General features: G+C 54.4%; 1 protein-coding gene and 1 non-coding gene across 6 annotated transcripts; both read left to right on the top strand.

Moving 5' to 3' along the window:
- Nucleotides 1-213: 213 nt before the first annotated feature.
- PPFIA3 (PTPRF interacting protein alpha 3) lies at nt 214-22,810 on the top strand. Of its 5 annotated transcripts, none has more exons than XM_055309943.1 (30): nt 214-392; nt 4,520-4,774; nt 5,045-5,146; nt 5,523-5,687; nt 6,049-6,123; nt 6,432-6,506; nt 6,820-7,041; nt 8,947-9,093; nt 9,185-9,319; nt 9,726-9,809; nt 9,950-10,081; nt 10,826-10,888; nt 11,040-11,119; nt 11,382-11,526; nt 12,091-12,278; nt 13,315-13,537; nt 14,194-14,357; nt 14,486-14,613; nt 15,721-15,814; nt 16,135-16,216; nt 16,831-17,031; nt 18,474-18,536; nt 18,700-18,726; nt 19,805-19,980; nt 20,396-20,493; nt 20,717-20,892; nt 20,977-21,045; nt 21,267-21,438; nt 21,859-21,930; nt 22,016-22,810. In XM_055309943.1, exons 2-29 carry the CDS (start codon nt 4,535-4,537, stop codon nt 21,915-21,917), a joined length of 3,585 nt encoding a protein of 1,194 aa, XP_055165918.1. In that variant the 5' UTR covers nt 214-392; nt 4,520-4,534; the 3' UTR covers nt 21,918-21,930; nt 22,016-22,810. The 5 variants fall into 5 exon arrangements, with proteins under 5 accessions (XP_055165918.1, XP_055165920.1, XP_055165919.1 ...); XM_055309945.1 differs by having other exon boundaries at nt 214-396; XM_055309944.1 differs by lacking the exon at nt 214-392 and adding an exon at nt 411-3,917.
- On the top strand, nt 15,928-16,034 carry LOC129501076 (U6 spliceosomal RNA). The gene has a single exon (XR_008662646.1). It is a non-coding gene; the product is annotated as a U6 spliceosomal RNA (small nuclear RNA).

The following is a 22,810-nucleotide window of genomic DNA, read 5'->3' as shown; positions in this document are numbered from 1 at the left end:
CCGTCTGTCAGTCTCCTGTTAAAGGGGCCACAACCGCACGGGAGCTGGTGGGGGGGGAGGGAGGAGGAATTTTTTTGGGGGGGAGGTGGGATTTGGGGGGCGCTGGTGGGCACCCCTGGATCTGGCGGCTGCGGCCTCGCGGGGGGAGACTGAACGGTGATAGGGGCAGGGGGTTATTTTAGGGGGTAGAGGGCTGTGAGACTGTGAGGGGGAGGGGGGGTCCCCAGCGCCCAAGCCGAAGCCAGAGACGCGGAGCCCGCGCGAGCAGCGGAGACAGGGCTCCGGAGCCACAGATCCGGGCCCCGGCCGCCGCCAGGGGCCCCGCCCGGTCCCCCCACCCCACCCCACGTCCCTCCTGCAGCCCAGCTCCGCCCGCAGCCGCCGCGGACCAGGTAGGTAAGAGCCCGGCCCAGCCCGCTTGGCAGCGCCCACCCCGGGGACCCCTCGCCGAGCCTTCCTCGCTTTCCCAAGATCCTGGACTCCCTTCTTTATCCCCGGGGGCTCCGGAGCCCAGATTTCACAGCCCAACCCCAGAGACTCAGGCGTGCCCCTCCCGGCTCTCAGAGTCCCCAACCGAACCCTAGAATCCCAGGCGTACTGCTGCCTTGCGCCTCGTCCAGGGCCCAGGAGCCTGGATTTCCCAGTTCAGCCCCGGCAGCCCCCTCTGTACCTACATCCTCCTCCTCGGCCCAGCCCGGAGCTCCTAATACCTGCCGTGGCCGTGTCAGACCCCCAGCTAGGGCCAGCTGCCCCCCGTCGGGTGTGCATAGTCGCCTATTCGTGCACCCGGCGTGCCCATCTCCAGCCTCCGGCTTGAACAGCCAGCCTCGTCCCTCGGTCCAGGCCGGCTCGGCAGCCGCCCTGGACACAGGCCCGCTCCGGAGCTGTCCATGGTCAGCGCACTCGGCAGCTTCACCTCCCCCACCTCCCGCGGCCGCTGCCGCTGGGAAGGGGGCGCCTGCGGCGCGGGGAATACCCCCCGCCGCGCCTTTGACCCGGAGATACCCGGGCCCTTTCCGACCTGGGCGCCTGGGCCTCAGGGTTCCGCTGGTGAGCCTCTGGCCAGTGCTCAGTACCCCAGGTTTCTGGGATCCCAGCTGCTTCTCGAGGAGTCAGGGCTTCTGAATGTTCCTGCCTGGTCCACCCTAGGGATCTTAGCATCCAGGGAATCCAGGGATCCAGTTCCCACCTGGCTCTGGAAGCCCTGTCAGTGCTCACTCCGTCTGGCTGAGGCCCCAACTGGTAACCCCCACCCGCTCAGGACCTAGGAATCCAGTTTCCCAGCTTTCACCCCCTTTAGAGACCCAGCTCAACAGTCCCCTGTGCCCCCGAGACAAATATACCCAGCCTCCTGGCATCTCAACATCTGCCTGCTTAGGGATTCAGTCACCATGACTCTCTTGGAATGTAATTCTTAATGCAATTCTCTGGCTTCTGCCCACCTTCCCTCTTGCAGACCTAGATGCTTTGTCCCTGGTCCTGCATCCCCTCAGGGTCCCAGGAGTTCAGACCCCGACTTCTGTATTACCCACCAAAGCTGCTGCAACTCTCATTCCCAACAAGGACTCAGGCTCCCAGCTTCCATCCCTTGTCCTTTATCTCCACAACGATTCAGGAGTCCAGCCCCCCACCAACTATCTAGCCCATTAGCTCTTGCTCTTAGGAATCCAGGTCCCCCCAGCCTTACAACCCCCATCAACTTGACATCTCTAGTGGCCTTAACAACTAACAACCTGCCTCATCCCCATATCATCTCAGGCACTGGGCTCTCTGGGAGCTGTCTTCTCTTCTTCTCTACTCTGTTCCCTGAGACCTACCTTCTTGAGATGTTTCCAGCACCCTATCATGATGTTTCTATGTCATGATGTTCCATCCTCTGAGTACACCTTCTCAAGATGATGGGCCAAACATACACCCCTTCCTCTAGATGTATTCTGTGACCTAGGTTCATTAGATGATCTAGAACCTACCCACTATCTTCCATATTCCCAGTTAAACTGTGCCCTTACATGCTCTAGAATCCTTCTAAATCTTAGAGCACTCTCAGCCAATATCTCTGTTCTGTTTGCACCCACGGTATATTCTCAATTCTAGGTTAAATACTAAATTCTAGGCATGTGTTTCCTCAGGGGAATTTAAACGTCTTGATAATGCCCCAAACCAAATTCTGATCCCACCTCCTCCTCACACATGTTCCAAATTTTTAGAAACTAGCACTTGCTTATTCTCTGCTAAATTTTATTTTAGGTGTGTTCTAGGTTCCAGCCACATCCTTGGCATTGTTCTAGATTCTGTTATCTTCCCAGGGGCATTCTATATTCTAGAATATGTGTGTTCCAATTATGTGCTCTAGCCTTTCTCCACATTCTGCTATCAGTTTTAAAATGTACTTTCCTATTTTAGGTCTATCCAGTTCTACAGTCTTAAATCTAAAAGATTCTTCCTGAAGTATTGTGCATCTTCCTTTTTCAGGTACTAGGTTCTAGGCTCATCCATTCCCACCTTTTCGGTCCATCTTTTCCCTAATGTGACCTTTGTTTAGAACTTATCTCCTGGAGGATTGTGGGCTTCCTCCTCCATCTGTCACTTTAGCATTCTAAGCATGCTCTAGGCTCATCTCCTCTTTTGGAGTCTTCAGCTAGAAATGTCCTCATTTCCAGAACATCTCTCCCCCCCTTCCTTTGCCAGCTCAGTCCTTATGCCAGTGAATTCTCAATTCCCAGCATGCTTCTGAATCTTCCCCCAGGCACTTCTAAGTTCCAGGCAAACTCCTTGCTACTTTCTAGGGTTTTCCCCCCCAACTCCAGGGCATGTTCTGAATTCTAGAGCCTATTTTCTGCCTTCTGTCTATCATCTAGACACATGATAACACCAAGAGTGTGACCCCTGATACAGTCTTTGTTATACCTGTATTCTTGGTAGGTTCTGAGTTCTAGGTGTTTCCTGACTAGGTTTATTTATGCAATACATTAGGTATGTTCTTAGATATCATTATGTTCCCCTCTGTGTTTGAGGTTCTTGGGTGACCCAGACCATTCTTTAATTTATTGGATTGCTTAGTTCAAGTTTCCAGACCTGGGTTCTAGAATATGACCCTCTACTTGGCCCTATGTGATGATTTTATCCCAAGCACACTGTACATGTGGAAACATATGTCCTTTCTGCAGTCTGTACTGTATTCATACCAGTGACTTTCTAGATTCTACACCCAGCTTTACTAAATTTTATTTCCTTCTCAGTTAATTTGAAGTTCTAGAGCAGCTTCTCTGGAACATCCAGTGTTGCATTTTCACATAAGTTCTGGACTTTAGATGCTGTGTTGGTTTTGACCTGTCTTATAAATATTGTCTCTGAATACTGGCATGCAGGTGTCTAGATTCCCAGGTACACCTCTTCAAAGACACAAGGGTACAGGCATCTTGCTATCTTCACTCCCACATTCCAGGACCCTCCATCCCTTCTTCTTCTCATTGGAATCCAAGACCCCAGTTCCATGTTTTGGACATAGTCTGCACATTGGGTGGGGCTGGGAATTATCCACTGTCAGAACCGGTTATGCTGCTGCCTGGAGGGAGAGAAGGAAAGGAAGGAACAGAGTGAAAGTCCCTCCTGCTTTCGACCAGGCCAGCTGGACCCGTCTGACCTGATGTGTGTGGAAGGAGTGGCTCAGCAGACTTCCCTTCATCTCCGCCTACAGCTCATGCACCCAGATCCTGAGTCCTGGGGGCCTGAACTCCTTGGTTCTGGGGCAAGAGGGGTCTGAAGGCTGAGATTTCTGGGTCCAAGGTTGGAGGTTGAAAGCTCAGATTCTTGTGTCCCTGTCTGACCTCAGGATTGGGGAAGAGGCGGCTGGAGGCTCAGACTCCTGGGTCTAGGGGAGAGAAGGGAATTGGGGACTCAGCCTCCTGTGACCTGAGGTAGGAGGGAGCTGGATCTTGGGACTCCTGGGTTGTGGGAGATGGCTAGCAAGTGGAGTAGTTTTTAGATGGAGCTGGGGTCCAGGTATCTGGGAAATTGTGGGCAGGATTTGGGCTGGAGAGTTGAGGGCCATCCCTGTGACCGTGTACTTGTACCACTGATAGTGGCCCCAGTTCTTCGACCTCCTGAAGGCATGGTTCTTAGCCAGGCTTATCCTCTTACTCACACAGTGGGTTAAGGTGTTTTCCCAGCAGGGTCAGAATAGGTAGACACTGGTTTTCCCACATTGACTCAGGCGATGGGTCACCTGGCTTCGGTTCTCCTCACTAGGCTGGTCTTAGATTTGCTGCCAGTGCCTGATGGAGTCTGGCCTCAGTTTCCCCAAATGCTCTCACTCAGGTAGCTAGCCCTGATTTCCCAGGAGCAATGGGCTTCAGTTGATCCCGTGACATGATCAGAATGGATGGGCCATAGTTTCATCTGTAGAATGCCTGGGTCGCCCCACCTCGGTTTCCACTATCCCAGAGGCCGTGCCTCAGTTTCTCTGCCAGTGCCTCGACGAGTCCGTTCTCTGTTCCCTGCCCCCTCCCCGCTCCCGCAGGCCAGCACCGCCGCCATGATGTGCGAGGTGATGCCCACCATCAGCGAGGATGGCCGGCGGGGCTCGGCGCTGGGCCCGGACGAGGCGGGCGGCGAGCTGGAGCGCCTTATGGTCACGATGCTCACGGAGCGCGAGCGCCTGCTAGAGACGCTGCGCGAGGCGCAGGACGGGCTGGCTACGGCGCAGTTGCGGCTGCGCGAGCTGGGCCACGAGAAGGACTCGCTGCAGCGCCAGCTCAGCATCGCTCTGCCCCAGGTCTGGGCGGAACCGGGGCGGGGCCTGCGGGAGGCGGGACCTCGACCACCGAAGGCGTGGAGAGGGCGGTCCGGAAGGGGCAGGACTTGGCTCTTGGGAGGGAGGAGTGCATTGCGGGGGTGTGGCTTGCAGGTGATGGGCGGGGCCTGGGCCGCTGGAAGGGGCGGGATTTCGCGAGGAGGGGCGGGGCCATCAAACCCAGTCCTGTGTAATGAGGGACATCGGGAAAGGATTGACCCGATTGTCCGGATCCTGCTCACATCTGGACAGGAGTTTGCGGCTCTGACGAAAGAGCTGAACTTATGTCGGGAGCAGCTACTGGAGCGGGAGGAAGAGATTGCGGAGCTGAAGGCGGAGCGGAACAACACAAGGGTGAGGGCTGTGGGGGCGGGGCATAGGTGGGGTGGGCAGGACCACGGGGTGTGGCAGCCTGACCCATCTTCTTTACCCATCTTGCCTTCCTGTTTTCTCTTCCCTACTCTCACTTCCTGGCTGGTCTTCTCTGGTCGCCTCTTTCCTTCACATCTCCTCCCTTCTCTCCATATTTTTTCTTTTCCTACACCTCGTTCCTTGACCATGCCCCTACCTCTGATACCCCTCTCTCTTTTCCTGACCTCTCTCCTTACTCCTTTGCTTGACTCCACCACTTCCTCCATGTGCCCGCCCCACCTGTCTGAACCACCCTTGTCCTCGACGCTGCCTCTCTTCCCTTGCCTCTGTTCCTTGGCCCGATGACCTAACCCTGTAGCTTCTCCTTGAACACCTGGAATGCCTGGTGTCCAGGCACGAGAGGTCACTGCGCATGACCGTGGTAAAGCGCCAGGCCCAGTCCCCGGGTGGAGTCTCTTCCGAGGTGGAGGTGCTCAAGGCTCTAAAATCCCTCTTCGAGCACCACAAGGCCCTGGATGAGAAGGTATGAGAATCAGAAAAGCCTGGATGCCTAAGCCTGTGGCTGGCTGGAGCTGTCCTGGATAGGAGAGATTCTGGCTGTGGTTGATTGGGGATGTCCTAAGTGGGAAGAATGTTGACTGAGATTGATTGGGACAGGCTACTCAGACTGGGACCTGCCTGGTTAATAATAGGAAAATGAATTTCGGTGGGGAGCTACCAGTGGGTGAGGATGCCTTTGTAACTCGTTGGAGTTGCACATCTATTATAGGTGGAGGAATGCTAATGTTGCCCTATCAGGCCGTTCCAGGGGTGTTCGGCCTCATAGTCGACTGTCCTAGATTAGGTGTGATCTCCATCTCACTCTACCCTGTCCCCATCCCCAGGTCCGGGAGCGGTTGCGGATGGCGCTGGAGCGGGTGGCGGTGCTAGAGGAGGAGTTGGAGCTGAGCAATCAGGAGGTGGGGGCGTGGCTAAGAAGGAGGAGGGATCAGGGAGCTGATTGGGTGGGTTGGGGCTAAGAGAAAGAACTGATTATGGAGGAAGTGGTTCTTTGGGGAAAATTGGGGCTCTAGAGGACACCAACGCAAGAAGGCTAGGGGGAAGAGTAAGGGTGAGTTCCTTCATGCCGGGCAGCTAAAGAGAGATAAAATGAAAACACAGGGTTTAAGAATAGACTGTGCGATGGGGTGGCCCCGACAAGACCAATGGATGTAGAGTTGGGGGCTCTAGGACTCCCTCTGTCCTGATCTCCGTTTCCCGTTCCCAGACCCTGAACCTTCGAGAACAGCTGTCTAGGCGCCGGTCGGGGCTGGAGGAGCCCGGCAAGGATGGGGACGGGCAGGTGAGAGGTGGAAGGCTTTCCCTCCCCTTGCTCTTCAAGAATCCCCATCCCTGTGACCTCCACTCAGCCCCTAACTTTGTGATGGCCCTTTTAATGTTTGGTATGAGCCTCACTGACTCTGTGACATCTGAAGTCCTACGACCCTTAGTGGCCTTTGACCTCTAATTCAAGTCAACTAGCTAACTCCTGTGACCTCCAGGACTGATCTTTGAACCAACCCCCTCCCCCCAGTCAACTGTCTCCTGTATTCTCTCTATGTCTGTGTTTCCCACTCTGGATTCTGTCCTTTCTTGTCTCACTGTTCCCACTCCAGCCCCTTGCCAATGGCCTTGGTCCTGGCGGGGATTCGAACCGGCGCACAGCTGAGCTGGAGGAGGCCCTGGAGCGGCAGCGTGCGGAGGTGTGCCAGCTGCGGGAGCGCCTGGCGGTGTTGTGCCGCCAGATGAGCCAGCTGGAGGAGGAGCTGGGCACCGCCCACCGCGAGCTGGGTAAGGCCGAGGAAGCTAACGCCAAGCTCCAGCGCGACCTCAAGGAGGTGAGGCCGGAGCCCCTGGTGGGCTGCCCTCTGTCCCTCCCTCTCCCTAGCCTTCCCCGGTCCCCCTTTGCCCAAAGTCACAGAACTCATGAATGGTGGAACCTGGATTTGGTCCACGAGCAGTTGACTCTCCTCTCTGAGCCTTAGTTTGCTCACCTGTAGAATGGGACTTATGACTCTTGCCAGAGAGTTGGTATATGACACATATATGGTAGGCGGTCAATAACTGGGGCGGGCAAGGAAGGGCAAAGGGAGAGGGAGGAGCAGGCTCCCCACTGAGCAGAGAGCCCTACACATGGCTCGATCCCAGTACCCCAAGATCAGGACCTTCGCAGAAGGCAGATGCTTAACCAGCTGAGCCATCCAGGCATCTCACTCTTGTGCTTCTAAATTGAGTTCCTTTGTCTGCATTTCTTTTTCTTTCTTTCTTTCTTTCTTTCTTTCTTTCTTTCTTTCTTTCTTTCTTTTTTTTTTTTTTTTGCATTTTAAAAAATATTTTATTTATTTTTTCATGAGAGACAGAGAGAGAGAGAGAGAGAGAGGCAGAGAGGCAGAGACACAGGCAGAGGGAGAAGTAGGCTCCATGCAGGGAGCCTGACTTGGGACTCGATCCCAGGTCTCCAGGATCACACCCTGGGACGAAGGCAGCGCTAAACCGCTGAGCCACCCGGGCTGCCCCCTTTGTCTGCATTTCACCACATCCTGGCTTAGGCCCCTTGGTCCTAACTCCTATGCTCTGGGACTGCTGGGAAATGTAGAGTATGGATTCTGGAAGTTACTGGATGAGAAAGAAGAGCAAGAACTTTGTTTTTCATCATCCTTTGGGACTTTCACCTCAGATTTTTTTTAAAAGATTTAATTTATTTATTCATGAGAGACAGAGAGAGAGAGAGGCAGAGACACAGGCAGAGGTAGAAGCAGGCTCCACATGAGCAGCCTGACGTGGGACTCAATCCTGGGACTCCAGGATCATGCCCTGGGTGGAAGGCAGGTGCTAAACCGCTGAACCACCCAGGGATCCCCTCACCTCAGATTTTAAGCCTGGATGGCTCTGGGGCCTGTTAGGAAGAAGTGTAGTCCCACCTCACAGGCTCCCAGACAGAAGTCCATCTTCCATGAAACCCTGGAGCCCTGTCTTGGATTTTCTGAGCCTGTGCTACCTTGGGGCTCTTGGGAGATGTTGCCTCCCACGTGGAAGGGACTTTTGTTTTTCATGAGACCCTAGGGCACTTGCTCTGTGATTCTAAGCCTGGGCTGTGCTAGAAGTTGCTGAAAGATCTAAGACCTGGATTTTTAAAAAAATATTTATTTATTTATTTATTTATTTATTTATCTATCTATCTATCTATCTATCTATCTATCATCTATCTATTTATTTATTTATTTCCTTCTTAAATTAGTTTAAGAGATAGAATTTAGTGATTCATCAGCTGCATATAACTGGATTTTTTTTTCTTAAAGGTGATTTGTTATTATTTTTAAGTAAACTCTACCCCCAAGTTGGGGCTTGAACTCATGATCCCAAGATCTAGAGTCGCATACTGTACGGACTAGGCCAGCCAGGGGCCCCTAAGGCCTGGATTTTTGAAGGAAGAGGGCCAGGGAGAATGGAAACTTTCCATCCCATGGGCTTTAGGTCATCCATAAGGGGAGGGTCTAAGACAGACGTCCTAGAGGCTTATGGGAGGTGTGGTACTACCCTTTTAACTCTGGGGTTGTCGAGGTCCTGAGGTTCGCTATTCCTGGGAGTTCTTGGCAAGTGTGGTTCTGCCATTCTGACTCCCACATAGTCGGAGACTTCATTTCCCAGGATACCCTGGGGTACCTGATCTGGGATTCTAAGCCTGCGTACCCCCGGGGCTTACTGGGAGCTATAGTCCACGTGACTTTTTGCCACCTCTGCAGGCGCTTGCGCAGCGGGAGGATATGGAGGAGCGAATCACGACCCTGGAGAAGCGCTACCTCAGTGCCCAGCGTGAGGCCACGTCGCTGCACGATGCCAATGACAAGCTGGAGAATGAGTTGGCCAGCAAGGAGTCGCTGTACCGGCAGGTGGGGGCAAGGCCATGGCCTGTGTTACCTAACTCCTCTCATTCCTGGTCCACCCCGCGGCCCCATCTCTGTCCTCCCCCCACCCCCCCAGAGTGAAGAGAAGAGCCGTCAGCTGGCAGAGTGGTTGGATGACGCCAAGCAGAAGCTGCAGCAGACGCTGCAGAAGGCAGAGACCTTGCCCGAGATTGAAGCACAATTGGCCCAGCGCGTGGCAGCGCTCAACAAAGTGAGGAGAGGCCCGGGGCGGGAGTGTGGGGGTATGGGGTATAGGGATGAGGCCAGGCCTTCAGTCTGGAGGGGTAGGACACTTGTAGCTGTGATGCTGGGACAGTGGGGGGTGGGGGTCGGGGGTGTGGAGAAGGTCTAGGAAAGTGGGAGAACTTGGAATGGGGGCAGGGCCCGGAGGCTGTTGGACGCGTTTACTAGTCTGGACTGACAGGATGGCCTAGAACGCAAAAAAAGGAACAGACCCTGAGGATGGGATGGGGCGGTAATCGTAGTGCAGGGTCTGTAGCCTCTTCGCCAAGGAGCCTGGAGCTCGGGGGTGGGGCTTGAACCTTGGAAGAGGCGGGGTCTGAGCCTCACTGGGTCCTACTGTGGCAAAGTCACCAGCTCTGGCTTCTGTCCACTAGGCTGAGGAACGTCATGGGAATTTTGAGGAGCGACTTCGGCAGCTGGAGGCCCAGTTGGAGGAGAAAAACCAAGAACTGCAGCGGGTGAGGGGGGAGGACGGTGGCAGAGGGGGTGGGGCTTTGAAGCCATCCGGGCAGGAGCTTTTAGATGAGGGGGTGAAGTTGGGGGCCGTACTCTGGGCAAGGTGGGCTTGAGTATTCCTGTCCTGCTGTCCTTTGGGCAGGCCCGGCAGCGGGAGAAGATGAACGATGACCACAATAAGCGGCTGTCGGAGACAGTGGACAAATTGCTGAGCGAGTCCAATGAACGGTTACAGCTGCACCTCAAGGAGCGCATGGGGGCGCTGGAGGAGAAGGTGTGCCCCAACCCAGGATGTCAGCAAACTGGAATCCTATACCACCTCTTGCCAGGATCCCGGGGCCCCAGACCTTTCCCCAGACTGTTAGTTGAGATCTCAAATCTGGTTATCCGGAATTCGAAGTCAACACACTTACCTAGTCTGTTGCTGGGGCCATTCTTTCACCTGGTCTAAACACCCTAAGAGCTAAATTCTGGGGGCACCCACACCCTGCCTGAGTTCTTGCCTTTTCCCCAAGCCCCTGATTCTTTGGACCCTCACACTTTGAAGATTATCTATCTATCTATCTATCTATCTATCTATCTATTTATTTATTTATTTATGAGAGTACAAGCAGGACGAGGGGCAGAGGGGGAGGAAGAGGTAGAGAATCTGAAGCAGACTCCCTGCTGATCTCAGAGCCCCATGGAGGGGTGGGGGCTTGATTTCATAACCCTGAGATCATGACCCCAGGCTAAACCAAGAACCGGATGCTCAATGGACTGAACCACCTAGACACCCCTGGACCTTCCAACTTTGAATCTTTGTGCTGGATTTTGGGGCTCCCGGGCATTCCCCTCCCTAGATGCATCTTTGACCCCACAAGCCCCCTCCTCACTCCCCACCCCTTGTATCCTCTAGCTCACCAACCATACCCACCTCATTCCCCTGGGGTTGCCTTCAGCCAGTCTCTGGATGCTTCCAGCCCCAGGACGTGCCCATTCCAGGCACCACCCCTCATTGCACCCCTGTCTTCCCCAGAATTCACTGAGTGAGGAGATTGCCAATATGAAGAAGCTTCAGGATGAACTGCTACTCAACAAGGTAAAGAGAGGTCTGGAGAAGAGGGCGTGGGGAGCTAGGACCAGGGACATGGAGCAGGCATTGCTGGGGATGCAGTCAGCCAGGCTGGGAGGGGCTGTTGCTTAGGGACAGGGCATATTCTGACCTGACACCTCCAACTTCCTCCCACCAGGAGCAGCTCTTGGCAGAGATGGAGCGGATGCAGATGGAGATTGATCAGCTGCGGGGGAGGCCACCATCCTCCTACTCCAGGTGACAGTAATCCTAATGCCTCACCTCTGCCCACAGGAACTGCCTTAGCCAAGCTCATCCTTTCTGATCTCCAGGTCTTCCACACCCCCACTCCCTGTCCTCCAAAGGCTTCCACTGATTCCTGTTATTTTGGACACCTGGCTTCATGCCCTCTGACCTCGACCTCTGACTTCCGATCCCTCTTCTAATCCTCTGACCCCATACCTCTCTTCCCTTTTCCTGACCCCTTGGTCTCCGACTGCTACCCTCTCCATGCCCACAGGTCTCTCCCTGGCAGTGCCCTGGAGCTCCGTTACTCCCAGGCACCTACATTACCTTCTGGTGCCCACTTGGACCCCTATGGGGCTGGCAGTGGCCGGGCAGGCAAGAGAGGCCGCTGGTCAGGGGTCAAGGACGAGCCCTCCAAGGTCAGCAGCCACTTTTGGGGCCCTGGACTGAGCAGGGGATGGATGGGCAACAGTAGAAGTAGAGTTTAATATGTGGGGCTCTCTAGAAGGGGGCTGGGATGAGAAACAGGGTCTCCTGGACCCATGTTGTCTTTTTTTCCTCCCGTAACTCCATCATCCCCACTTGCTTGACGTCTCTTTGTGCGGATATCCTGCTCCCTGGTAAGAACCTTAGTGGAATGATGAGGTGGGGAGAGGGTGGTGTCTGGGGGATGGGCACTGTGTAGAATCCTAGAATGGGGGTGCAAGGTAAAGAAAGGAAGTGGTTTGGGTCAAGGGAAATGGTAGAATCAGGAGATGGGGTAGAGGTCCTGGATGGGGCATTCGGTCAAGGAAAGGGACTTGTCAAGAGGCAAGGCTTGGCTGGGAAAAGTGTGTGGGCTGGATCACGTGGTGAGGCCACTCATTGTCAGGGGACATGGGAAGGCTCATGGAGGGTGGACAAGGTCAGTAGAGGTGAGGTAGGCCCCAGCACCTCCCTTGACCCCCACCCACCTGATATCCTTTGTCCCCATACAGAGACAGGAGTGGGAGCGGTCAGCCCCCGCGGGGTCCATGCCACCCCCATTCCCTGGGGAGCTGGATGGCTCAGATGAGGAGGAGGCCGAGGGGATGTTTGGGGCTGAGCTGCTCTCCCCCAGCGGACAGGCTGATGTGCAGACGCTGGCCATCATGCTTCAGGAGCAGCTGGAAGCCATCAACAAGGAGATCAAGTGAGTGCTGGCCTATTCCTCCTCCACCTTGCCTGAGCTGACCTCATAGCCCCTCTTGCTTTGGAGACTGATCTGAAGGCCTGAGAACATCTCCTCTCTTACTATCCTCAAGGAACTCCCCCAGCCCAACACTCCCTCTGGTAACTAGGAATCCCTCAGGATACACCCAGAAGTCTCTGTGCTTGCTTGCTTTCTATCTATTCCCTATCCAGTATTCACAATTTCCCAATACACCGAAGACTGCATTCCCAAATACCAAAGTTCTCAAGCCAGTACACCAGGAATCCTCCAGTACACCATGGATGTCATGGCTTCTCATAGCTAGTACCCAGAGTCTCCCAGTACCCCAAGAATCTCAACACAAGGTCCCCAATCCCAAACACCAAGAGTCTCACCCTAATACTTCAAGAATCTCAACTCAAGAGACCAAGAATTTCTACTTAATATAATAAGAATCCTTGATTTATTATGAATCCCCCATTGACATAAAGTCTCTCCTGATTTCCCAGAAATTGCCCTATTTGGCATTCTTTAACAACAAACCCTCCATGGGCCCCAGCAAATACACCAACATGACCACTACTTTCCATCCAAAGTCATTCTGAGTTGAGGCATTGATTCACATGCCAAATGTCTCCATGAATTTCCCAGATCCTCAGTTGACCTCAGAGTCCCTGATCTCACCCTGATCTTATTATGATCTTGCTTTTCTGTCCTTGGAATTTGACCTTTCCCATAGTGATCTTTTTTATAATTTTATAGAACTATGTGGTTATCATCATGGAAGCCTTGATGCAGACCCTGATCTTCCTGTTGTCTCTCATCCTTCCATGACCTCTTGGGCCTGTTATGACCCTTTGACACCCCTTGAACCTGTGAGGCCATGATGAATCCACCAATACCTTCTAACCTCATTATGCTTCCCCCAGAATTCTTTTTGCCTCACCGAGCCTTCCTGGCCCTTTAGGATCCCCAGACTCTATCCCCCATGGCTTGCCTGCGCTCTCTCACAGTCTCCCCCTTTTTTCCTCCTTAGGCTTATCCAAGAGGAGAAGGAGACAACAGAACAAAGGGCAGAGGAGCTGGAGAGCCGGGTGTCTGGCTCTGGCCTAGACTCACTGGGCCGCTACCGTAGTAGCTGCTCACTGCCCCCCTCCCTCACTACCTCTACCCTTGCCAGCCCCTCCCCTCCCAGCTCTGGCCACTCAACGCCCCGTCTGGCTCCCCCTAGCCCTGCCCGTGAGGGCACCGATAAAGCTGTGAGTGTTCTGGAGTCTCCTTATTTTGGTGGGGTGGCCAGGTTGAGACAGGGATCCCCAACCAACAGCAACAATAACTCTTCACACCAGTGATTTTCAAAAGCAATCTTAGCTTTCCCTAGAAGTTCCAACTTAAAGGCATAAGGGAGGCCGAGCCACTGGTTTGATGAACCCTAACTTGTGTTTTAGTAAGGTCGGATCTGTTTTTACCTGTTTTATGCACTAAATTTCTTCATAGGGTGGTTTTTTTTGTTTTGTTTTGTTGGTTTTTTTTTTTTTAAGGTTTCTGTGAGTAAAGATTTGAGAGCTAATATTAGATCCTCAGAACTGATCTTTGAGGAGGAATAAGACATATTAGCCCATTTTATTGCCTTGGACTCAGTGTTTCGGCTTCCAAAATGTATAACTCATTCACTTTCCTTAAGTCTGAGCAGATCCCACTCCTGACACCAGAAGCTAGGCTACATAAAACTGGCTGGTCAAGCTCGTTGCCTTTATGTTTCTGCAACACCCCCTACCTAGTCTAGGCTACTTTCAGAAATGGTACCCCAGACCAGGGGCATCCTAGCCATCTCCTAGTAGACATCTCAACTAATGAAGACACCCCAACATGACCCCTACAATTCATTTTAGCATCTCTGCCTTTCTGTCCCCAGAATCATGTCCCCAAGGAGGAAGCTGGGGCTCCACGAGGAGAGGGGCCTGCCATTCCAGGAGACACTCCACCTCCTACTCCCCGCTCTGCCCGCCTTGAGAGAATGACACAGGCCTTGGCACTCCAGGCAGGATCCCTGGAAGATGGGGGGACTTCACGGGGAAGGTCAGCACGGGCAGTGGATGGGATGGGGAGGGGCTTGCTTGGGAGGATGTGTCAGGGAATGGTCAAGGACTTGGGGGAAGAGGAGGTATCCCAGATGGAGCTGCCCTCACTTCGTCCTGTTCACCCAGTGAAGGCACCCCAGATTCCCTGCACAAAGCCCCCAAGAAGAAGAGCATCAAGTCATCCATAGGCCGTCTCTTTGGCAAGAAGGAGAAGGGGCGAATGGGACCACCAGGCCGGGACAGCTCTTCTCTGGGTGAGTACCCTGATGGCAACCCTATCTCCCTTCCTCTCTCCCTTCTTTCCTTCCTCTCTTCCTTCTTTTTTCCCAAATTCAATTGACAGTCATCTGAGTCTTCATCCATTTGGTAATTCATAGGCTGTGAAGGGGGCAGGACTCGATAGAGATAGGGGGATAGAAAAGGGACCCTTGAAAAGGGCATTCTGTGAAAAGGGCACTCTGAGGCCTGCCCAGATGACCAGAGGAGGGGAGCTAAAATTTTGTTTACCTATTTTTTAAAAATATTTTATTTATTTATTCATGAGAGACACACAGAGAGAGGCAGAGATACAGGAAGAGGGAGGAGAAGCAGGCTCCATGCAGAGAGCCCGATGTGGGACTTGATCCTGGGACTCCAGAATCACACCGTGAGCCAAAGGCGGACGCTCAACTCCTGAACCAGTCAGGCATCCCCGTTTACCTATTCATTTTATTTTTAAAGATTTTACTTATTTATCATGAGAGATATACACAGAGAGGCAGAGACATAGGTAGAGGGAGAAGGAAGCTCCCTGCTGGGAGCCTGATGCAGGACTTGATCCCAGGACCCTGGGATCATGACCTGAGCCAAAGGCAGATGCCCAACCACTGAGCCACCTAGGTGCCCCCTATTTTTTAAATAGAGAAAGAGAGTGGACCACCTAAAGGCAGGGCATATGGTGTGCTAGAGCTTGCTGGTACTGGCTTGTGGAAGTCTATAGTTAAGTATTTATGAGTTTTGTGAGCTGCTTGACATTACATTGGTAGCCTGGAATTGGTGGGATTCTTCACACCATGAACATTGGCAAACACTACAAATCAGGGGATACTCTCTCCCTCCTGGGGAGCCAGTTGTTAAATATTTACCAGCATATGATTGTCATCTTACAGAGGCTAACCCAGTGAATCCATCCCTATTTTGGGGATGTCTCCATTTGGGAGGTGAAATTTGTTCCTATGTGGCTTTATCACTCCCTCTGTGTGGCCTCATTCACTACTGTCTTGAAGCGTCTGCTTCTCTGGCCTCCTTCTCAGCAACCCCCACATCAAAGGGTCTCCTTCCAACTTGAGAGCCTCCAAATTCTGGCCCCTCTCTACCTTCAGCAGGAACACCCTCCGATGAGACATTGGCCACGGACCCTCTGGGGCTAGCCAAGCTGACAGGCCCAGGAGACAAGGACCGAAGGAACAAGAGGAAGTGAGTGTGTATAGGGAGGAGGGGGGTGGGCGATGGGAAGACCACTCGCAGAGATTCATTTTTTTTTTTTTAACCTTCATCCAAGTTTTCTACCTTCATAAAAACTGCTTTGGGTACTCCCTTTGGCAGCACGTATACTAACATTGGAATGATACAGAGAAGATTAGCATGTCCTCTGTGCAACAATGCCATGCAAATTCCTGAAGTGTTCCATTGAAAAACAAAACATGTTTTGGAGGGGGTGTGTGGTAAAGGGGCCCATCCCGGAGGGCTGGGTGTCTCTACCTTTGAGAGCTCCTGCCCTAGGCCTCTGTCCCCAGGCACGAACTTCTGGAAGAGGCCTGCCGCCAGGGCCTGCCCTTTGCTGCTTGGGATGGGCCTACCGTGGTCTCCTGGCTGGAGGTACTGGGGCCCAGAAATGCTCGGACTCTTGATCCCTAACTCCTGTGAGAGCCCCACCACTAGGTGGCCACCCCGGGCCACCCAGCCTCATCCTGGCCCATGGGGGTGGTTGAGGGGGGTGAGAGGTCAGCCTTTCTGTTGATCTTTAAACAGCTTTCTTTCCCTGTCCTCCCACCCCTGCCATTCTGGTCATGCCTACTTCGGTCCTGCTGGCCTGTTGTTTCTCCCTCACTGTATGGGATTCTCTGTGTCTGTTGTTTTGCCTCTCTTCCCATGTCTGTGTTTTTGTCATTCCTCATGTCTCTTCCCACGTTTCTGGGTCTCCCTATGTCTCTCCCCCAATGTCTTTTGCTTCTTTCTCTCCCCACATCTTTCTCATTTCTGTCTCTCCCCCTCCCTCTCTCCCTTGTGACTCTGACTCTCCCCCTTTTATTCCATGTGTCTCTCTTGGACTCCCTCTTGTCTGTTTGCCTTGCCCCATCTTGGTTGCTTTTCACCACTAACTTTCCTACCTCTCTGTCTCCCTCCTGTCTCTCCACTTTCTCCTCCAACATTGTCTCTGTCTCTGTGTATGTCTCTTCCTTCCCTCTCCCCGCTTCCCTCCCTCTGTGCAGCTGTGGGTAGGCATGCCTGCATGGTATGTGGCCGCCTGCCGGGCCAATGTCAAGAGCGGTGCCATCATGGCCAACCTGTCAGACACGGAGATCCAGCGGGAGATTGGCATCAGCAACCCACTGCACCGGCTCAAACTACGCCTCGCCATCCAGGAGATGGTCTCACTCACCTCGCCCTCAGCGCCCGCCTCCTCCCGCACGGTGAGCGTCCGGATGCCAATGGCAACCCTGGCCACCTTAGGGCCCCGCCTCTTGCCCTCAAACTAGCCAATCCTGAGCTCGCTTACCCCAGCTCTGTCTCGCAGATCCTCTTCCCTCAGTGTCTCACCTAGATTATCTCAGAGGCATTGGAGGAGAGTAGGGGTGGAGGTCCCTTCTCAGGTCTCCCTGCCTCCCCTCTACCTCAGTCTGTCTTAGACAGGACCCCAATGGGGAGAAAAAAATCCAAATTCATATGGTCCCTTATAAAGCCTTTGATGAGGGGGCTCCTTTTCTTCCCCCAACACACCCCACTCTGCCCCTACTCTGGTTCTTAGCTAGTGCAGCTCCCTTTCCTCAGAACACTACTTGCCCCATCTCTAAATTAGTGACTAAATTAGTCATTCGCCCCATCACCCCAGCACATGAACACCTAATTTTTCCCCCAGGAGTGTTTACGGCCTTCTAATATTTTATCCTTTTGTTCCCCGCCGAAACTTCTGTGTGCCATGCCCAATTCAACACTTGTTAACTCCTTGCCCTACTTGCTGTTTGCATTTGTATACCTGAGGCCCTCAAATATAATTTGTGGAGATCATTAGTGGTTAGCCTGAAAAATTACTTCATCAGGGCATCTTTTCTTCTTTAAAATTTTTATTTATTTGACACACAGAGAGAAAGCACACAAGCAGGGAGAGTGGCAGGCAAAGGGAGAGGGATGTGGGGCTGTATCCCAGGACCCTGAGATCATGACCTGAGCGGAAGGCAGAGGCTTAACCAACTGAACCATCCAGGTGCCCCATTATCAGGGCATATTCTAACAATAAGAACATTCTTCTTGAACAACGCAACCACTGTGCCCTTTTACCTAAGAATGTTACTATTATTGTCAATTTCATCCATTCAGTCTATTTTTCAAATTTCCCCTGGTGTGTCCCAGACCCTACAACTGTGCCTGGCACTCATGAGGAGCTACATAAGTGAATCAATGTATGAAGTCCTAACTCGTGGGGTCATTGGGAGCATTGGGAGCAGGTGCTCAGTAAATGTGAATACACCCCCTCCCCCCAAACTTTTGTCCCACAGCTGTATCTGTTACCTTATTCTGAACCTTCACTCTGTACCTACATCCGTGTGAAGTCAGAGAGGTGATGTTGTGCCCAGGGCCACACAGCAAAATACCCAGCAGGGCTCCAATTCAAACCTGAACTTGCCCCATCCCCAAAGCCCATGGTTTTTGTTTTTTTTGCCTGGTACACAGCAGGTGCTCAATAAATGATCATTCGTTTTCTCTTTCACTGCCTGGTCCAGAGCAGTGACTGGCCTTTCTGAGGCAGAAAGCAGAATATATAAATGGACTGGCCTGGGCCTCTAAGGAACACCACCTTCTTCCGCTCCCCTATCCAAAAGCCCTCTTAACCTCCTTAACACCTCTTGCCCCTCAGTCCACAGGAAACGTGTGGATGACACACGAGGAGATGGAGTCCCTCACGGCCACAACCAAGCCTGTGAGTGACCCCTACCGGCGGCCTTGGGGGTGGCACTAACTCTCCCTCGGGAGGGGTGGGGGGGCGAATCTCTGGATGTTCGTCCGTCTGTTCGTCTCTCCTGCCCTCCTCCGCCTGCCCCTTAACCCACCCCTTCTCTCCCCTTTTCCCACTAACGGGTCAGGAGACCAAGGAGATCAGCTGGGAGCAGGTAGGGGGCGCGGGGCGGGGCGTGGGCGCATGAACAGGCTGTGCACGCTGCATGCACGCCCCTCCTTCCCCAAGCCCCGCCCCCACCCTCGCCGGAGCGTTCCATCATCACCGCGGGAGGCGCTGCGTGGAGCGGGGCTCCGGACTGTCTCATTGTGGCTTGGTGGGGGTTGGTGGAAGAGCCCGGACTATTCCATTGTTAGCGTGGGGGCATGGGCCATTCCATTATCGTGGGTTGCGGGGGTTCCAGGGGCTGTTCCACTGCTGTAACTAAAGGGAGACCTTTTCTCTATATTGAGGAGTGGGACTGTTCCAGTGTGCTGAGGCAAAGGGGGGAGGCATTTTGAGGAGGGGCAGCAGGTCAGGCTGAGAAGTTGGGGGGAAGGAGGAGCTACACTTTTTTCTCAGGAAGGGAGAGGCATGAACTCCCCCCAGGTAGCGAACTAGCGAACTAGCGGTGGACTGGGGTCTTCGTTTCTAGCCAGGGGGAGGTGTTGTTTCCTTATGCTAAAGGGAGTGAAGGACTTTGGGCTGACCCAGAATATTGTCCTGAGTCAATACTGTCCAGATATAGCATTAGATTAGTATTTTTGGATAGTGCAAAAGTGATGGCTGGATCCATTATCGTTTGTTGTGGGGGATAACTACACTGGAAGAATCCGGGGTCCTGACTTGGGGGAGTAATGATGTTGGACCCATCCATTGTTCTGAGTTAGGACAATGCTAGGCTAGTGCTTCTCACACCTTACTGTTCAGGTAACCTGAGGATCTGGTGAGAATGCAGATTCTGATTCAGTGCCTGGGGTGGGGTCTGAGATTCCACAGTTCCAGCAGGTGTACAGGTGATGGCTATGCTGCAGGTCCAAGGACCACACTTTGAGCAGACAAGGGTGTATGCTGTTATGAAGGAGTAGGAGACAGCTGGATTGGTCCATTGTCCTGAGCAGAGATTGACCATTGTCCTAATGCAGGGTGGAAATAGAACAACCTTGGGTCAGGGGGTTGGAGTGTACCCTTTCATACATACATGGGAAGGGGTCAGAGGGCCTGACCCCTCCCCCACCTGCCCATGGCCCCAGATCCTGGCATATGGTGACATGAACCACGAGTGGGTGGGAAACGACTGGCTGCCCAGCCTGGGGCTGCCCCAATACCGCAGCTACTTCATGGAGTCGCTGGTGGATGCCCGCATGTTAGATCATCTTAACAAGAAGGAGCTCCGGGGCCAACTCAAGATGGTGGACAGCTTCCACAGGTGGGGGCTGCCTGGCCAATGGGGACAGTCCAAGGGGAAGCCTCACTCCTAGAGAGTCTTTGGCCAATGGGACTGGTGATGGGAAAGTCCTCGGACTATCTTTGGTCCTTTAGCCTGGATTCTCAGGAAATCCTGAAATTCTGTGCCCCTTCCAACCAATAAGATGGTCCATCAGGAAAAGTCCAAATCCTCAGACAGCTTGGCTAGTTGACCCCATACCCTGTCCAGGTTAACCAATAGGAACTGCCTGTTGAAAATACCCCAAGTCCTGGGAAGGTCAGCATTCCCTAAAACTGACCCAGTGGAACAACTCCCCGACCTTTCCCAGAAGACCACAGCCAATGGGGAGGGAAGCAGCAGCAGCCATTGGAGTTGTGAAGATTCATCTGTGACCCCACTTTCCCCTACTGCTCAGGGTGAGTCTGCATTATGGGATCATGTGCCTGAAACGGCTCAATTATGACCGGAAGGACTTGGAGCGGAGGCGGGAAGAGAGCCAGACCCAAATCCGAGGTGAGTAGGAGTGTAAGAGTCCCCCTGGGGAGCCAGGTGGAGGAGTTTGGAGCAGGTGGGGAGGGGGTAGTATTGGGGCGGGGAGCAAAGGTCCTTTGCGAGGGGCGTGGAGCAATCACAGGGGGCGGAACCACCACAGGGGGCGTGGCCAGGTTAGAGGATTGGGAGGTGCCGTGTGGGCTGCATTGAACCCGCTGGCAGCTGAGAAGCCCTTCTGTCCCAGACGTGATGGTGTGGTCCAATGAGCGGGTCATGGGTTGGGTGTCCGGGCTGGGACTGAAGGAATTCGCCACGAACCTCACGGAGAGCGGGGTGCACGGGGCGCTGCTCGCCCTGGACGAGACCTTCGACTACTCCGATCTGGCCTTGCTCCTGCAGATCCCCACGCAGAATGCGCAGGTGAGCCGCCGCTTGGCCCGGGGCATACTGGGCAACCCCACCTCGCAGACTGCACGCTACCACCCTTCCACCTCTCGTCCCCAGGCCCGGCAGCTCCTGGAGAAGGAATTCAGTAACCTCATCTCCTTGGGCACAGACAGGAGGCTGGACGAGGTGGGCGCAGCGGCAGCCCTGGAGGCTCAGCTCCTAGCGGCTCCTGTAGGGTGCCGAAGCGCGGTGGCGTGACTTTGCCAGCTGGAGGCGGTTGGGGGCGGGACCAGGACGGGGGCGGGGCTAAAGGGGGAGATGCAGCCCGACAGGGGTGGAGCCAGAGGAAGCGGCTGAGTCAGAACCCCGCCCTAGTCCCTCACTGTCCGCCTGGCCCCTATACCTAGGACAGCGCCAAGTCGTTCAGCCGCTCCCCATCCTGGCGGAAGATGTTCCGAGAGAAGGACCTTCGAGGCGTAACCCCCGACTCAGCTGAGATGTTACCCCCCAACTTTCGTTCGGCCGCAGCAGGGGCCCTGGGCTCTCCAGGGCTCCCTCTTCGCAAGCTGCAGCCCGAAGGTGGGCGGCTCCCAACTATGACAGCACCCCCACTTTCTTGGGGTTGGAAAAGGACCAACCCTACTTTCCGGAAGCCCCCCTCCGGGTTCTGAATTGGCCTAGTCCTTTCTCCCCCGCTCATGACAAATGGGTTGCTCAGTATCCCAACTCCCTCCTTCGGGTGTGGAATGGAGTGGTCCCGCAACCCCTTTCCAAAGTGGGGAATGAGTTCGCCCACTGCCACCTGGGGCACCTTAGATGTTTCCCAGGCTGCGGGAGAGGGAGGGAGACCGGCGTGGAGCCAGGCGTTCTCTATCATTTCGGGAGGAGAGAATCCAAGAGAGGACGCTTGGGGTTGAGGATAAGAGAAACCTTGCTCTGTGTGTGTGTGTGAGTGAGACACGCGCGCACTTACTAAACCACTGCTCGCCCCCCCTCTAGGCCAGACTTCTGGGAGTTCTCGGGCAGACGGCGTTTCGGTCCGGACCTATTCCTGCTAGTGTAGGCCTCCAGGTGAGGACTGTGCGGGGCAATCCGGGGGTCCAGGGCGGCACAGTGGATCTTCACTGCCCCACGTACTGCCCCGGCGTCAATGCAGGTGACCTCACTCGGACAGAAGAATCTTCCAGAGGCTGGGCTGTTCCCCCTTCTGCCCAGAGTATGGTCTCGCCGGGGAGCGCGGGCGGGGGAACTCGCGCCGCGGACTGGACCATCTGTACAGACGAGCGGGGAGTGCGCGTCCCCGCCTCACAAAAGGACTGGGCCTGGACCAAACCACACGAACTGGACTGAGAGGGGGAACGAAGAGGGCAGGAAGAAATCCCGCCCCAAACTTCCGCCTCCCTTTTCTCTACTTTGTAATTTATTGATCAGTTTCCGATGGGAGATGGGTGCCCTTTCCCCGCGGGAAGGGAGCGGGGCTTCCCTCCCGGGCCGCATGCTAGGAGAGGCTGCCCGCTCCCCTTTCTTCTCCCCAGTCGCGGGGCCCAAGTCTTCCTTCTTCGTCCGAAAGGAGGGGAGGGGGGACTCGCTGCTACAAGCCTCGCCCCACGTGCCACTCATCCCCGCCCCGCCGCCGCATCAGGTCGCCGGTGCCTGGGGTCAGCTGCGGGTGGACCCCTCTTCCTCCCCAGTGTCTCGTCCCCGGGGCCTCTCCGCCCCCCCCGTGCTGTGGCCGTGTCCGTGCCCCGGGGACAAGGGGTGCAGAACTGCGCTCCCGGTTCCCCTCCGGCTCCGGGGTTTGCATGGGAGAATCCTCTTTCCACGATGCCACTGGGCGACGTGGCGTGGGGGGAGGGAGGACGGTGGGGGAGCCCTCGCCCGAGACTCTTGGTCGGCCTCCCTGCCCCAGGCGTCACTCAGTGATCACGGGTAAAGAGAACTGTTTCAAAAA

This window comes from Nyctereutes procyonoides, unplaced genomic scaffold, assembly GCF_905146905.1.
Source record: "Nyctereutes procyonoides isolate TBG_1078 unplaced genomic scaffold, NYPRO_anot_genome, whole genome shotgun sequence".
NCBI lineage: Eukaryota > Metazoa > Chordata > Mammalia > Carnivora > Canidae > Nyctereutes > Nyctereutes procyonoides.
This window is presented reverse-complemented; position numbering and strand designations above follow the sequence as displayed.

Coding starts and splice junctions, on each gene's coding strand:
- PPFIA3 (XM_055309941.1), top strand. CDS start 4,382: ATGGGCCATAGTTTCATCTGTAGAATGCCTGGGTCGCCCCACCTCGGT. Junction 10,082..10,825: donor TGGGGGCGCTGGAGGAGAAG/GTGTGCCCCAAC, acceptor TGTCTTCCCCAG/AATTCACTGAGTGAGGAGAT. Junction 18,727..19,804: donor AGGAGATCAGCTGGGAGCAG/GTAGGGGGCGCG, acceptor CCATGGCCCCAG/ATCCTGGCATATGGTGACAT.